At 34.1% G+C, this 12,779-nt stretch overlaps 1 protein-coding gene across 2 annotated transcripts; it reads left to right on the top strand.

The window, feature by feature from the left end:
* The first annotated feature begins 5,093 nt into the window (after nt 1–5,093).
* On the top strand, nt 5,094–11,434 carry LOC126689602 (nicotinamide adenine dinucleotide transporter 2, mitochondrial-like). 2 transcript variants are annotated; one of them, XM_050384843.1, is made up of 9 exons: nt 5,094–5,591; nt 5,744–5,827; nt 6,699–6,805; nt 7,605–7,653; nt 7,870–7,940; nt 9,900–9,994; nt 10,279–10,367; nt 10,470–10,564; nt 10,686–11,434. In XM_050384843.1, the coding sequence occupies exons 1-9, from the start codon at nt 5,513–5,515 to the stop codon at nt 10,917–10,919; spliced, it is 903 nt and encodes a 300-aa protein (XP_050240800.1). In that variant the 5' UTR covers nt 5,094–5,512; the 3' UTR covers nt 10,920–11,434. The 2 variants fall into 2 exon arrangements, with proteins under 2 accessions (XP_050240800.1, XP_050240794.1); XM_050384837.1 differs by having other exon boundaries at nt 5,095–5,591; nt 7,828–7,940.
* The last annotated feature ends 1,345 nt before the right edge of the window (nt 11,435–12,779 follow it).

Raw genomic sequence — 12,779 nt, 5'->3', positions numbered from 1 at the left:
GCTATGCACGAAAAAGTTAACGAAATTTATTTTAATATATTATATGTTTTTTTTTTTCTTTATTAAGCACTAATAAATAAAATTTGTATATTTGAACAAATAAATCAAGGTTTATAGTAACAATTTCTACATTAAAATTGCAATAATATAACATCGAAAAATTACATACAAATAAATACAAAAATAATTTGTTTATGCTTATATGCTTCCACTTCTCATGGTTGGAAATCTTCGTTACTTTATGCAATTGTATCTTTGTATGATGTAATCTCATTTTTAACCTCAAGGCAAAGTTAAATCATGGTCCCAAAGAGCAACATAAAGTTGTTTTCAAGCCCCTGACAATGTTCTTTCTTTTCCATGGTACCCTAGATCTCCCAAAAGTGTAGCTTATATGCCTTCAAAAAGAAAATAACTTATTAACTTCCTTGACAATAACAAAGACCACCACATGAAAATGTCCATTTAACAGAATAAAAATCATATTATTTAGGCCTTGTTTGGATTTTTTTTTTCATTACTTATCACTTTTCACTCAATTTTCGTCACTCATCACTCATCATTCAATTTTCGTCACTCATCACTCATCACTTAAAAATACCTCAACTCCCTACACGAAGTCTGTTTGGCACCATCACTTAACTTGTCATCACTCAAAATTTTCAACTATTTGTGGGCCCCATACCTGTAACTTGGTGTAGTTTTTTTTTTTTTTTTTTTTTTTTTTTTTTTTTTTTTTTTTTTTTTTTTTTTTTTCTCCTTCAACCCCCAATACCCAAACTCACCGAATCCAGTGAAAGAAGAAGAAACAAAACCCAGAAACCCGAACCCAGTGAAATAAGAAGAAGAAAAAAAAAAAAAACTTAATGAAGAAGACCAAGATGCAGTGTGAAAGGGAAAAGAAAAAGAAGAAGAAGAAGAAGCCACCTAGTGTGAAAAAAAAAAAGATGAAGACATCGAACCCAGTGAAGAAAAAAAAGAAAAAAAAGAAAAGAAAAGAGAGGGTCAAAAGTTGCGGTTGACTCTGACCGTGGGATCCACTATGTAGTTTTAATTATGGAAATGCCATTGAAAACAAAGTTATGGAAACTAAAAACACCTAAAATATATTTTCAGTTTCCATAACTTATCACTCAAAAATCAAAGAATTAAGTGATGGAAACAAAAACTGGAAATGAAATCCAAACAAGCCTCTTAGTCATAGGTCCCAGCATTTTTGAGTTATGGGTGATGGAAATAGAGTTATGAGTTATGGAAACATGAAATCCAAACACCCACTTAGTTTCACTAATCCAAAATTGAATTTAGTAACTCACATTAACACCAAAGACTTTAAATTACATACAGTCCATCATTTCTATCATGAAAATCAAAAGATATGAGCATGTGGTTTGAAAATCATAATCTAAAGCATTGCCATGTCAAATAAGAAAAAGAATATATCAAGCATTGAACACATGCTTAACATGAAATGTAAAAACCTGGTCCTTTTTTAACTTGATAAGTGCAGCTCTTTTATCTAACTTCAATATTAAAATTTGCAAAATAGGAATTAAAATTATACCCCTAAATTTATTATTTAATGGGCAGAGAGAAAGCAAAGAGTTAAAAAAATGCTTTCACATCTATCTTAGACATGAATCTTTTCTACCATCCACACAAAGTCAATCACTAAGCTATCATGCATGAAAATGTTTGTGGAGTGGTCTCACACCATTGGCATAAATGATATGCATTTCAAAGTGTTTTGATTATTCAACCTTCCATCAAACCCCATTTGTTCTACAGATCATCATGCACAATTAAAATTCTCATTCTCACTACTTTAAAGTAGCATCACATCAACAATAAACAATATTAAAAAGTTAAGTGATATGATTATGAATCTTTAGTACTCTTCTCAGATACTACCAATATGCATGAGTATTCATTCATCTGATAAATAGTTTAATATGCATACGAGTAATCCAGTTAGTATGTGGAAACTTAATATGACATTTTCAAGGTACGTGCAAACATGTAAATATGATATTTCAAGTTTAATTTGCATTTAGCAGCGTGTGATTGCAGAATCCTTAAAAGTGATGTGCACAACTTTTTTTTTTTTTTTTTTTTTCTTTTCCAGCTAAATGTGCATTACCATTCTATAATTGTTGCAAAGTATATTAGAAGATACTGTTAAACTAGAGGAAAAAAAAAAAACCAAAAAGAAATCGAAAGAAGTTGGAAACATACACCTAAAAAGAACAGTCAATTCGATAAAGCACTCATTATATATTTATAAATTCATGATCAACAGTTTATTAATTGTACATATCAAGAGGCCAACTCTACCTCAAACTGAGAAGTTTGTCTTTGTGAATTATAGATTAGAGATAGATTTTTTATTCTTAGATAACATATCTACTTGTTATAATTAGTACATAGCTAAAAGGAAAATCTGCTACAAAAATTGCACAAAATAATATAAATGAATCAATAAAAATAAATGTGATTGTGCTGCTAAGTTTATTTTTATTAATTTTCTAACTTGTACGTGCCACTTAGATTTTAGATTGTTGTCATGATACCCATTGACAAAGCATTAAACAGGGCCAAGAAAAGCCCTTTCACAAACCTTTTCTTTTAAAGTCATAGATAATAGGTCATATCAAATGGATTTGTGGCAAACTATAATGGAATAAGCTTCAAAACCCCAAGATTTATAAGCTACTTAGGTAAAAAAGTAAATTCCCAAAGCCATTATCTATTTATTCTAAAGATAACAACACACAAATACATCTAAATGCTAACAATTCTATATAAACAAAATTATAACTTAAAGAAATCAATAAAGATCTATAAAGAATATATAAACCAACTTAACTTTGAGAATTATCAATTACCAAAATATCAGTCATCTTAATCACAATATCACATAGAAACGATTATATAAATAAATTCACAGGCTTCAACTTATAGCATAATAACATGTTTCTAGTAAATTTTATTTATAATCATTGTAGGGACACGACTCTCAAACGGCCCAATAACGACGTTGAGCTCGCGCGTGATAGATCCCCCACAATAATATTTGTAGAGAGTGGGCTTGAAAGGCTAGCGTTGGGTCACGGGATGTTAGTACAGGCCGGACCTTAGATAAACCTAGACTAGAAAAGGTCTTAATCCGGATATCCAAGCCCAATAGCTTTATAAATTGAGGGATTGGACTCCTCGGATCATGTCCGAGGAGCACTAGTGTTTTTCTCCGGTTACCCGTTGATGGGTTTTCCATGGTGGAGCGCATATATTATCCGGGCATTCTCATTCCTGGAGTTTTTCCCAGGAAGTGAGATGGGGATCCCTCCCTAATTAGTTTACCTTTCCTTTTATACTAGCCTACGTTTGTTGTCCCTCGTCCACGTATAGGGTCAGTTTTTCCAGGACTAATATTTGTCCCATCAATCCCATCCCAGCATTGTTGGGCATGGTTAATAAAGCCTAAGAATCCGGTTCTGTTAGGTGCAATGTCATATCAATGAGGGGTATTAAGGACAATTTCCCCGAGATATTTTCTGATCTTTTAAGTTTGCTTGTATTTCACTTTCATCTATGAGGCTTTGGGTCTGCCGAGGACTAAGCTGTCCTCGGCTGTATCTTTGGGCCACTTTGGGCTTACTATTTTTGAGCTTGGGCCCTGGCCTCCTTCAGTTTGGGACCTGTGGACTCCTTATAAGCGAGCGGGTCGGGCCCATAAACTATTGGGCCCCACAATCATAATTTTCCAACCAACCCAAACAATATCCACTTAAGGCTTTTTTCTTCTTTTGGTAGCAAATCTAAGTCATGGATGTTTATTGGGATAGAACAATATACTACCATTATAAAAAGGCTTAGACAAAGATACTTACCCAAGAGAATGAACTTTTGGTAGAATCATTGCTTTGAGAATTTCTACTTTTAAGAAAACCCTTCATCAAAAAGAAGAGTTCTGACATAAATGAACTAATGTCCCATTAGTTCATTTATAAATATTCTCATATAATTAAACAATTTAATTATTTTTGACATGCCGATAAATTGGAGTTTAGGGCATAAACCCCAACAAAAATAGAATTAGTCATGCCAAGACAACATTTCCTAAGGGACCAATCCCTTCTCAAATTATAAGATATCTTTCCTCCTTCTACCTTATAAGATGGTACTCTTTCTCATTGATTCATCCCTTATAAGGTAGAAGGAGGAAAGATATCTTTCCAATGTGGGACAAGCAAAAATTGTGTAGGAGTACATGAGTTTCCTTGAAGCAAAAAATGCTCCCACAGTTGCATTTTTGAAAATACTCCGGAAAATGTTTTACAGTGTTTTGATGCGTTCTTGAAAATGCTATGGAAAATTTTCTACTACTTTATCACATTATTTCCCAAGCATAGGAGACCGAGACGTTAGTGGGTGAGGGAGAAAATGGTTTATGGAAAGTGAAAACATAACCCAATTTCTACCATAGATGCCTTTATTTGACCAACATTTTTGTCGCTCCAAACACTCGTAAATGCGGAAAATATTTTCCGGAAATCAATTTCCCTTGAACCAAACACAGCTGTAATCAGTTCTTGTTCGGATTCTCTCTCTCTCTCTCTCTTAACCAGATTTGCAGAAACCCTAGCCTTTGGGTTTGGGTATTTTTTGAATTTTGATTTGGGTTTTAAGAAAAAAAATCATATTCTCACTCTTTCTTTAAACCAGATTTGTAGAAACCAGAGCCTTTGAGTTTTGGGTATCTTTTGAATTTTTGATTTGGGTCTTAAGAAAGAAAAAAAGAAGGAAAAACTGAAAGAACTGGAAGGGAAAAGAGCTGCAGGAACTAGAACTCGTGTTCCACATAGAAATCGAGTTTAATAGACTTGATTTGCTATAATGAACTCAAGTTTTTCAGACTCAAGATGTTAGTTCCTAAATAGTTTAGAAACGTTGCTAACTAACGAAATTATTTGAGAAAGTACGTTATTTTGAAAAAAAAAGCCCTTAATATTTCTTCAAACCATAGGATAGTTTATTGTATTTTATCCTTTAAAATTTTATCTACATATAATAATAGAGTGCAATTCAAGGAAAAAGAGAAAATATTAGATACAGTAGTGTAGAACGAGAGCAAGCCTGGAAGTTACACTTTCACCTTATACTTGGGATCCGAATCCCAAAACCCACCGGCACTGCGCAGAAATACTAGAAAAATTAAAGTTTTGATTGAATTCCCGTTCTAATAAGAGTCCCTTACACGTTCCTCTCAACGACTCCAACTCAACCCCTTCAAAGACGATAACTCCAAATTTCTCTGATTCTTCTCTCTTCTCTTTTCTTAATTTTTAGCTTTGGGTTTGGTCAAAATTCAAAATTCAAATGTGAACAAACTAAACTAAACAAAACCATAACTATAAATACATAGATCTAACCATGTTTAATTCCTTAGATTGTATTGAAACATAGGAACTGTAAAAAGAAATAAAAGGCAGCTGGTTTCTAGAGTTTCAACATGACTAGAACTAGGGATTCTTGTGATGGTCCGACCACCAGCGATGTCATCTGCAACGCTTGTGCTGGTGCCTCTGCTGGTTAGCTTTTCATTTCAATCTCAATCTCTTTCTATTAGCTTTAACTCATTTAGGGTTTCAAATTTGGTTCCAATTTTAACATTTTGATTACATTTCGTTGTGCTGTGTTGTGTAATAATGAGTGATTGGTGATTTGGGTTTTTGCATTGTAGGTGCTATTGCCGCCACCTTTGTGTGCCCATTGGATGTGATCAAGACAAGGCTACAGGTCCATGGCCTTCCTCCTGTTCATAAAGGTTTGATAATGCTACAATCTCTGCCTCTTTTCACAAAGGGAATTGCTTTTGCTTCCTTTATGTATGATTTATAGTGTGTTAAGTAACACATTTGTGATGTTCTGAGATACTAGAAATTTGGTTTTGCGAATTTTAATGTTTTTATATTGCTATATTCGAGATGACTCCATGTGATGTCGAGCATCAATTTTGTGCTAGTAACTAAGAGACTAAGGGCCCGTTTCGATTGAGGGGAGTAGAGTAGAGTTGGCTAAAAATAGGCTAATTTTGGGTCATTTCTACTCTACTCTACTCTACTTCCCCTCCCTCCCCCTCTATCCAAACGGAACTTAAGTTAGCTTCAAGCATTAGTGAGAACTTGAAATTATGCAGAGTACTGTACTAACTTCAAATTATAAGTGTAACTCTTATGGACTTGCTACCCTTTGTATATGGTATACTTAGACTCTGTTCATACACGTTTGTGATTTCCTGAAAAACTAGAAATTTGATTCTGCAAGTTTTAATGTTTCTATGTTGCTATGTTAGAGATGATTCAACGCAATGTTGTGTGTTTTAGTCCCACCATCAATTTTATGGTACTAACAAGTTGTATAAGCTACATGAACTTGAAGCAATAATGAGAACTTGAAATTATATGGAACACTGTACTAGGTTGAAATTATAAGAGCTACTCTTTTTGATTGATGTTTTGAGTTTTGGACAAGGTTCAAACTAAAATTTGAGCTTGATGAAGATTTACTAATTGGCTATCACTTTGGATAGAGATTTGGAGAATTTGTTTACTCTTAGTTGTAGGATGAATTCTGTGAGTTGCTCTGCTTATTAATTGCTGTTGTTATTTGTGTTTTTCTCTTTGGTGGACACTCAGGTAGCATCATTATTACAAGCCTAAAGGACATATTAAGAACTGAAGGTTTCAAGGGAATGTATCGTGGCCTTTCACCAACAATTGTAGCACTACTTCCAAATTGGGCAGTGAGTACTACTTTCCTTGACTTGTTTCTGAAAATAAATGCTCAGATTCTTTTTTCTTTCTATGAGATACAAGAATGACTTGCCAATTCTCCCCCGTGAAAAATGCTCTTGGGTGCATATGTAGTTATCATTAAAGATAAAAATGAGAGGAATTCTAAAAAGTAAGACTCAAGATGTGGTTTCCTAGAATCTATTTTACCCCAAACTTGCCTCTTGCTTTCTCTATCTACTATAAAATGTATCATTTACTAATTTAGTGGCATTTAACAAGTCTCAATCTATTTATCATTCAAAAGGCCCCCACCTTCACCATATGGCTTGTAAGAAGCTTTTATTAAACCCTTCCCCCACCCCCTTCCTTCAACCAATCCCCTTCAATTGTGTTGCTGGCTATAAGGAGTGGACTTTTCTGCCCTACAAATTTCTTAAGCTGCTAGTAAATGTGGCCCTTTGAATGCAAAATTCTCTACCCAATCTTTTATTGCACTTATCAGGTTAAGAAGGGAATACCATGAAATTAGCTGCCACTGCCATATCAGAGGTTGAAAAGGGAATACCGAATACCATGTAATTGGCAATCATGTTTAAAAGACTTTTGAGTGAACAATTTACTTGCCATGTGTCATCCTGTTGGTTCTTGGCAAGTTGAAATCAAACATAGGGAACATTTTTATTTTCCCCTCTTAAATTGATCAGAATGAGATTTCTTATATACTTTTCCATGTAGCTAACACTTGAAGTTTCTTCTTGTGTATTTCTCATAATTTCCCAAGTGACAAAGTGCTCATTTCATATGTAGGTCTACTTCACAGTTTATGAGCAACTAAAAGGGCTACTTCATTCACATGGTTTGTGTTTTATGCTGTTACATACTTGAAATATATGTGTGTTCTCTTGATTTCTTATGAGGCAAACGGTTCAATCAAGTGGGTTATAAATATTTCTCGAGTAAAGAAAAATATTGAATCTTGCTGGGTTGGTTGGTTTGGTTTCTTTTACAATTCATTGTTGCCACTTTGTAGGGGATAGCGACAATCAACTTACAATTGGTGCAAATATGCTAGCTGCTGCAGGTGCTGGCGCTGCCACTTCCATCACAACAAATCCGTTGTGGGTTGTTAAGACCAGACTCCAAGTAAGTTGGGTGTGCTTATGTTTGTAATGCCTTGTATCATTTCAATAAAATTATTCATACTTAAAAAAGAAAAAAGATGTTTGTAATGCCTTTAAATATATGAAACTATGGTAGCTGTGTTTGAGTCAATTATTTTTCCTGGTTTCATGCTCAATTCATGAGCAATTCTCTTCAACCTTTTTTTTCCTCTTTAAACAGTCAAACGACATTTGAAGATACATTTTGTAGCTGTGTTTAGTACTAGGTATTGGTTTTTCTAGTTGCAACAATATCTGCCTCTTTTCAATTTTAAAATTGGGAAAACAAAACATTTTCTCACACATCAGAAAGAGAAGCATTTGCCTACCTGAAGAGCTGATAAGTTTGATTATTATGTGAATGTCAGAAGAAAGTTTTGCCTAGTAAGAAAAATGAATAAACTATTGACTGTCAGAATCCATTATTAGTCAGAATGATGAAGCTACAATGTAAGGATAAAGTGAGACATTTTTTAAATCAATTAAATTATGCTTTGCTGTGACATAGCATTCAGACATGTGCAGGAATGTCTACAGCATTTTACAACGTGGGAGTGATTTTGTCATTGCATGTAATATAACCACTGTTGATTTCACTACTTTTGGAAATTTGTTTCCCTCCTTGTAAACCGTGATTTATTGCTTGAAAATTCACATATTTTTGTAGAAATTATGAATCCATGACCTTCACAAAAATGTCTAGTGGAGAAAATACCATGCACAATGAAGGAAAATTAGTTACCAATACAGCAACCAAACGGCGAAGCTAAAACTGTCTTCTTAAGTTCTATACCTGTATTTTAGCAGGAAGGTTTATTTAGAATTGACAAAGTGGAGATTCTGTGGAAGACTGCTAGAAATGTTAATTCAATAGCAGCCCCAGGCGGTTGATGCTTAATCACTTTTAAGCTGGCAAGTTATTTCTCTAAGATAATAAGAGATACATCTCTCTAATGCATTTCTTTGAGATGCCAAGGGATGGATATTTTAATGTAGCTGGATTCATTGTTTTGACTTCTCTCGGGAAACAAGAACTGGAATATCTATTAATTATTGTGGGTGTATGAGATAGTAATTATTGGACTAGGTACATTTAAGCCAATTATCAACTCATAACAGTTTATGCTTTATTTTCACCCTCCTTTCTCAAAGTTTTTCCTCCTTTGTTTTTCACTCAAGATATGCTTGCAATATTTGATCCTTCTGTCACCCTAGTATAGTCATACCTCATTTTTCTGTAGACTATCAGACAACATGATTTGGTCTCTCTCTCTCTCTCTCTCTCTCTCTCTCTTCCATAAAGATCACATTATCTTCAATCCTTGTAATTTGCAACTGTTATATGAGATGAAGGGCTGTATAAGCCTGACATGGTAAGATGGTAAACAGATTTTATATATGTTGATTTGTTGATAACGTGATATCAATGGACAATTTGATTTTAGGAAGAGTGGTTGACTTTGAAAAGGGTGTTAAAGAAAAAAAAAATTATAGAAAGGTGCCAAATTAAGGAAAGGGTGCTATTAGAAGAATATCATCAAGACATCAACAAATTGACATATATAAACTAATATATATATATATATATATATTCACTTGTTTTTAATTATAGTGGATGGCAGTATTGTTTTTATTGGTCAGTAAGATTTCCACCTATGACCTGTCCTGTCCCACCATTTTTACGGCCTAATCCAAGACTTAGGGGTCTCAAAATGGTTAGTAGCGTTGTGATTTATTGTCTTAAGTAGTCTTAAAATATAAGGCATTAGCTGATGATTCTGTGCTTGAAAGCTGCTCAGAATATGCATTGTCTTTTGTAAAATGATATTGTAATGTAATAACATGATATGGCTGGTAATACCCAAGTTTCCCGACATATCACATTTTGTTTATGTTTCATTGAGGTGTTTCGGATAATCATTTCTTTTTCATCTTCATTCAGACACAGGGAATGAGGCGGGATGTAATTCCTTACAAAGGTATGCTTTCTGCTTTGACAAGGATAGCACAAGAGGAAGGCATTCGAGGAATGTATAGGTAAGTTCTTCCTTAGTTTGATGTGTATTATGTGAGTTTGCAAATGACCAATATTTGGGATCCAATCTTAAATACATTTATGAATAATTGTGGTAACTAATGCAGCTAGCTACTCTTTTACTTAAATTGGTTATAAATTATATTATAAAAAGATTTGTTAGAATGATTGAGACCCATTCTGCTCAAAGCGATTACTGAAGTGTGCTTTCCACATCTTTTAATTCAACAAAGAAAATCTCCATGCTGTATTCTTTTTGTCACGATATTTTTTTGGTTTGAAACAGTGGCATTGTTCCTTCATTGGCCGGGATAAGTCATGTTGCCATTCAATTTCCTGCATATGAAAAGATCAAGTCTTATATGGCAAGAAGGGGTACTGCTGATTTGTTTAGTTCTTTATTGGGTTAAATATGCTAGAATTTTCTGTGTTTTCTTACATTTAATTGGTGTTGATCTTAAAAATTTAAATTGTCAGGTAACACAACAGTTGATACGTTGAGTCCAGGAAACGTTGCTGTTGCATCGTCAGTAGCAAAAGTAGTTGCCTCCGTGATGACTTACCCACATGAGGTATGTTTGGCTGCACTCTTCTTTTGCCAAACTGAAGTATGGCCTAATGCCTGAGAAACTCTCCCTTTCCAGCTTTCTCATGCTTTGTTTTTGTTGTCCTGATTGAAATTTAAATAACCAGGTAGTGCGTTCCCGGCTGCAAGAGCAAGGGCAGGCCAGAAATACTGAAGTCCAATATGCAGGGGTTATTGATTGTGTTAAGAAGGTGTTCCGAAAGGAAGGCCTTACTGGCTTTTACCGTGGTTGTGCAACTAATCTGTTGAGAACAACTCCATCCGCTGTTATTACATTTACCAGTTACGAGATGATACGTAGATTCTTGGAGCGGGTTGTACCTCCAGATAATAAGCATTGACAGCTCCACCAAGGCTATGTCAAAGTCTCCACGGGGCAACGGATGCACTGGAGGAGATTATGACACTAACTTGCGGCAATCATAAAACCCAATTGACTAACAGCAGACAGTGATTGACTAATTTTTTGTCCTCTGTACCGTTAGAGAATTTTTGTTTCCAAAGAATAGAAATGCTCAGTTAGCTTAAATTTGTCCGGCTGAAACGAAAAAAAAAAAAAAAGAAAAAAGAAAAAAAAAAAAGTCCAGCCCCCAAAAAAATAACTTAAATGTGAAGGTGAATAAAAGCAATTGCATTTTTTTGAAAACAATTTAATTTGAGTTCAATATTGTAATTAGTACTTCCCATATCTCCGTTCCATTCGGAATGTGGACTTAGGCATTTTATTGAGTTTGTCAAGAAAAAAAAAAAATGTAATAATTCTGGTTTATAGAAGCAAAAGTTGTAAGTTCGATTGGATGAGCAAGAATCTTCTAAAGTGACTTTAAGTATGAGCCCCACAAATTATTTCTTCTCAGAGCCAATCATTTCTATGCTTTTCTTCAATGTTGTGGTCCAGAATTGAACTCAATACGTCCGCACTGCCATGTATATTGATAAAATTGATTGTTGGAAGATCCCAGTTGGATTAAAGCTAGCAAGTCTATTTGCAGAGATTCTCTTTGATTTACTTTGCTTTGATTCTTATCTGAAATACGTAGGCTTTAAAGGAGTCATGCAAAACAGAGCTTAGCTCAACTTGTCGTCCAAATAGTACATTCCTAAATGTAATTTAATGTGTATAAACTCTAATGGTAAAAATGAAGAAATTTCTCAAGTCTTAAAATTGAAAACGACTGAAGGAGTCTCATTTTAATTTAATTTAATTTATTTAAAATTTTTGATAATTTGATTGTTGATGTGCTATTCTTGGACGTAGTTCGAACTGTGGAGAAACAATACGCTCATGCTCTCATCATCTCATGAGACCAAGGCGAGGCCCAATTTTCTCAATCAAATTCTTTCTTGCATAGGCAAAAGGAATTTTACTAATACAAAGGATGAAAATTAGGATAAAAACCGCGCGCTCTTGTTAACTTTAATAAGCTATGTTATTTTAGCCAAAAAAAAAAAAAAGCTATGTTAAGAAATTCACATATTACAAGCTGCATAAAGTAACACCGCTAGCTCGGTACTTTTTCTATTTAAATTTATTTTTTAAGAAAACAACCCACTTCTTTAATCATGGGTGATGGCTTCCCAAAAATAAATAATATATAACAATTTTACTTTTTAGTGTGAAAGTGAAAAAATTTAATGTTTAAATCTCAAGTATTTCAACGATTAAATTAAAAAAAAAAAAAGGAAAACACGAAAAAAAAAAAAAAAAAAAAAAGGGGCAAGGATAAGAATAGTTCTTCTCCCACAAAATTTCTTACACTATTATTATACCGCACGAATAATATATAAAGGGGGGAATTTTCAAAATGTGAAGCCAAGACCACCTTTGACTGAGCGTGGCTTTATCTTTTGCCTTTTCACGGAGTGGATGGTTCTCTTCTAGCCTTAACAAATATTCTCTTGCGTCCATGAGCCACAGTCCTAGTCCTGGTCCAACGCACTTTTACTTTCACTTTCCACTGAATTCTTTATCTTGAAAAGCAGTCCAAGAGGACCACCATCACAAAAAGCAAAAGAAGAAGAAGAAGAAGCAACAGCTTTTCCCTGGTCCTGGATATGAAATGTGACACGACAATCATCGGAATTTATTTTGAAGATTCGGTTTGGCTTTGGCTTTGGCTTGTGCGCTGAACTTTGACACAAACATGATACATGTCTAAAAAGGAGCGTTTTATCAATCTTGTATCACGTCCATTATTTTG

This window comes from Quercus robur, chromosome 1 (assembly GCF_932294415.1).
Source record: "Quercus robur chromosome 1, dhQueRobu3.1, whole genome shotgun sequence".
Taxonomy (NCBI): Eukaryota; Viridiplantae; Streptophyta; class Magnoliopsida; order Fagales; family Fagaceae; genus Quercus; species Quercus robur.
Note: the sequence above shows the minus strand (reverse complement) of the source record. Positions and strands in the feature narration are given on the sequence as shown.

Coding starts and splice junctions, on each gene's coding strand:
- LOC126689602 (XM_050384837.1), top strand. CDS start 5,513: ATGACTAGAACTAGGGATTCTTGTGATGGTCCGACCACCAGCGATGTC. Junction 7,654..7,827: donor AGGGCTACTTCATTCACATG/GTTTGTGTTTTA, acceptor GCCACTTTGTAG/GGGATAGCGACAATCAACTT. Junction 10,565..10,685: donor TGATGACTTACCCACATGAG/GTATGTTTGGCT, acceptor TTAAATAACCAG/GTAGTGCGTTCCCGGCTGCA.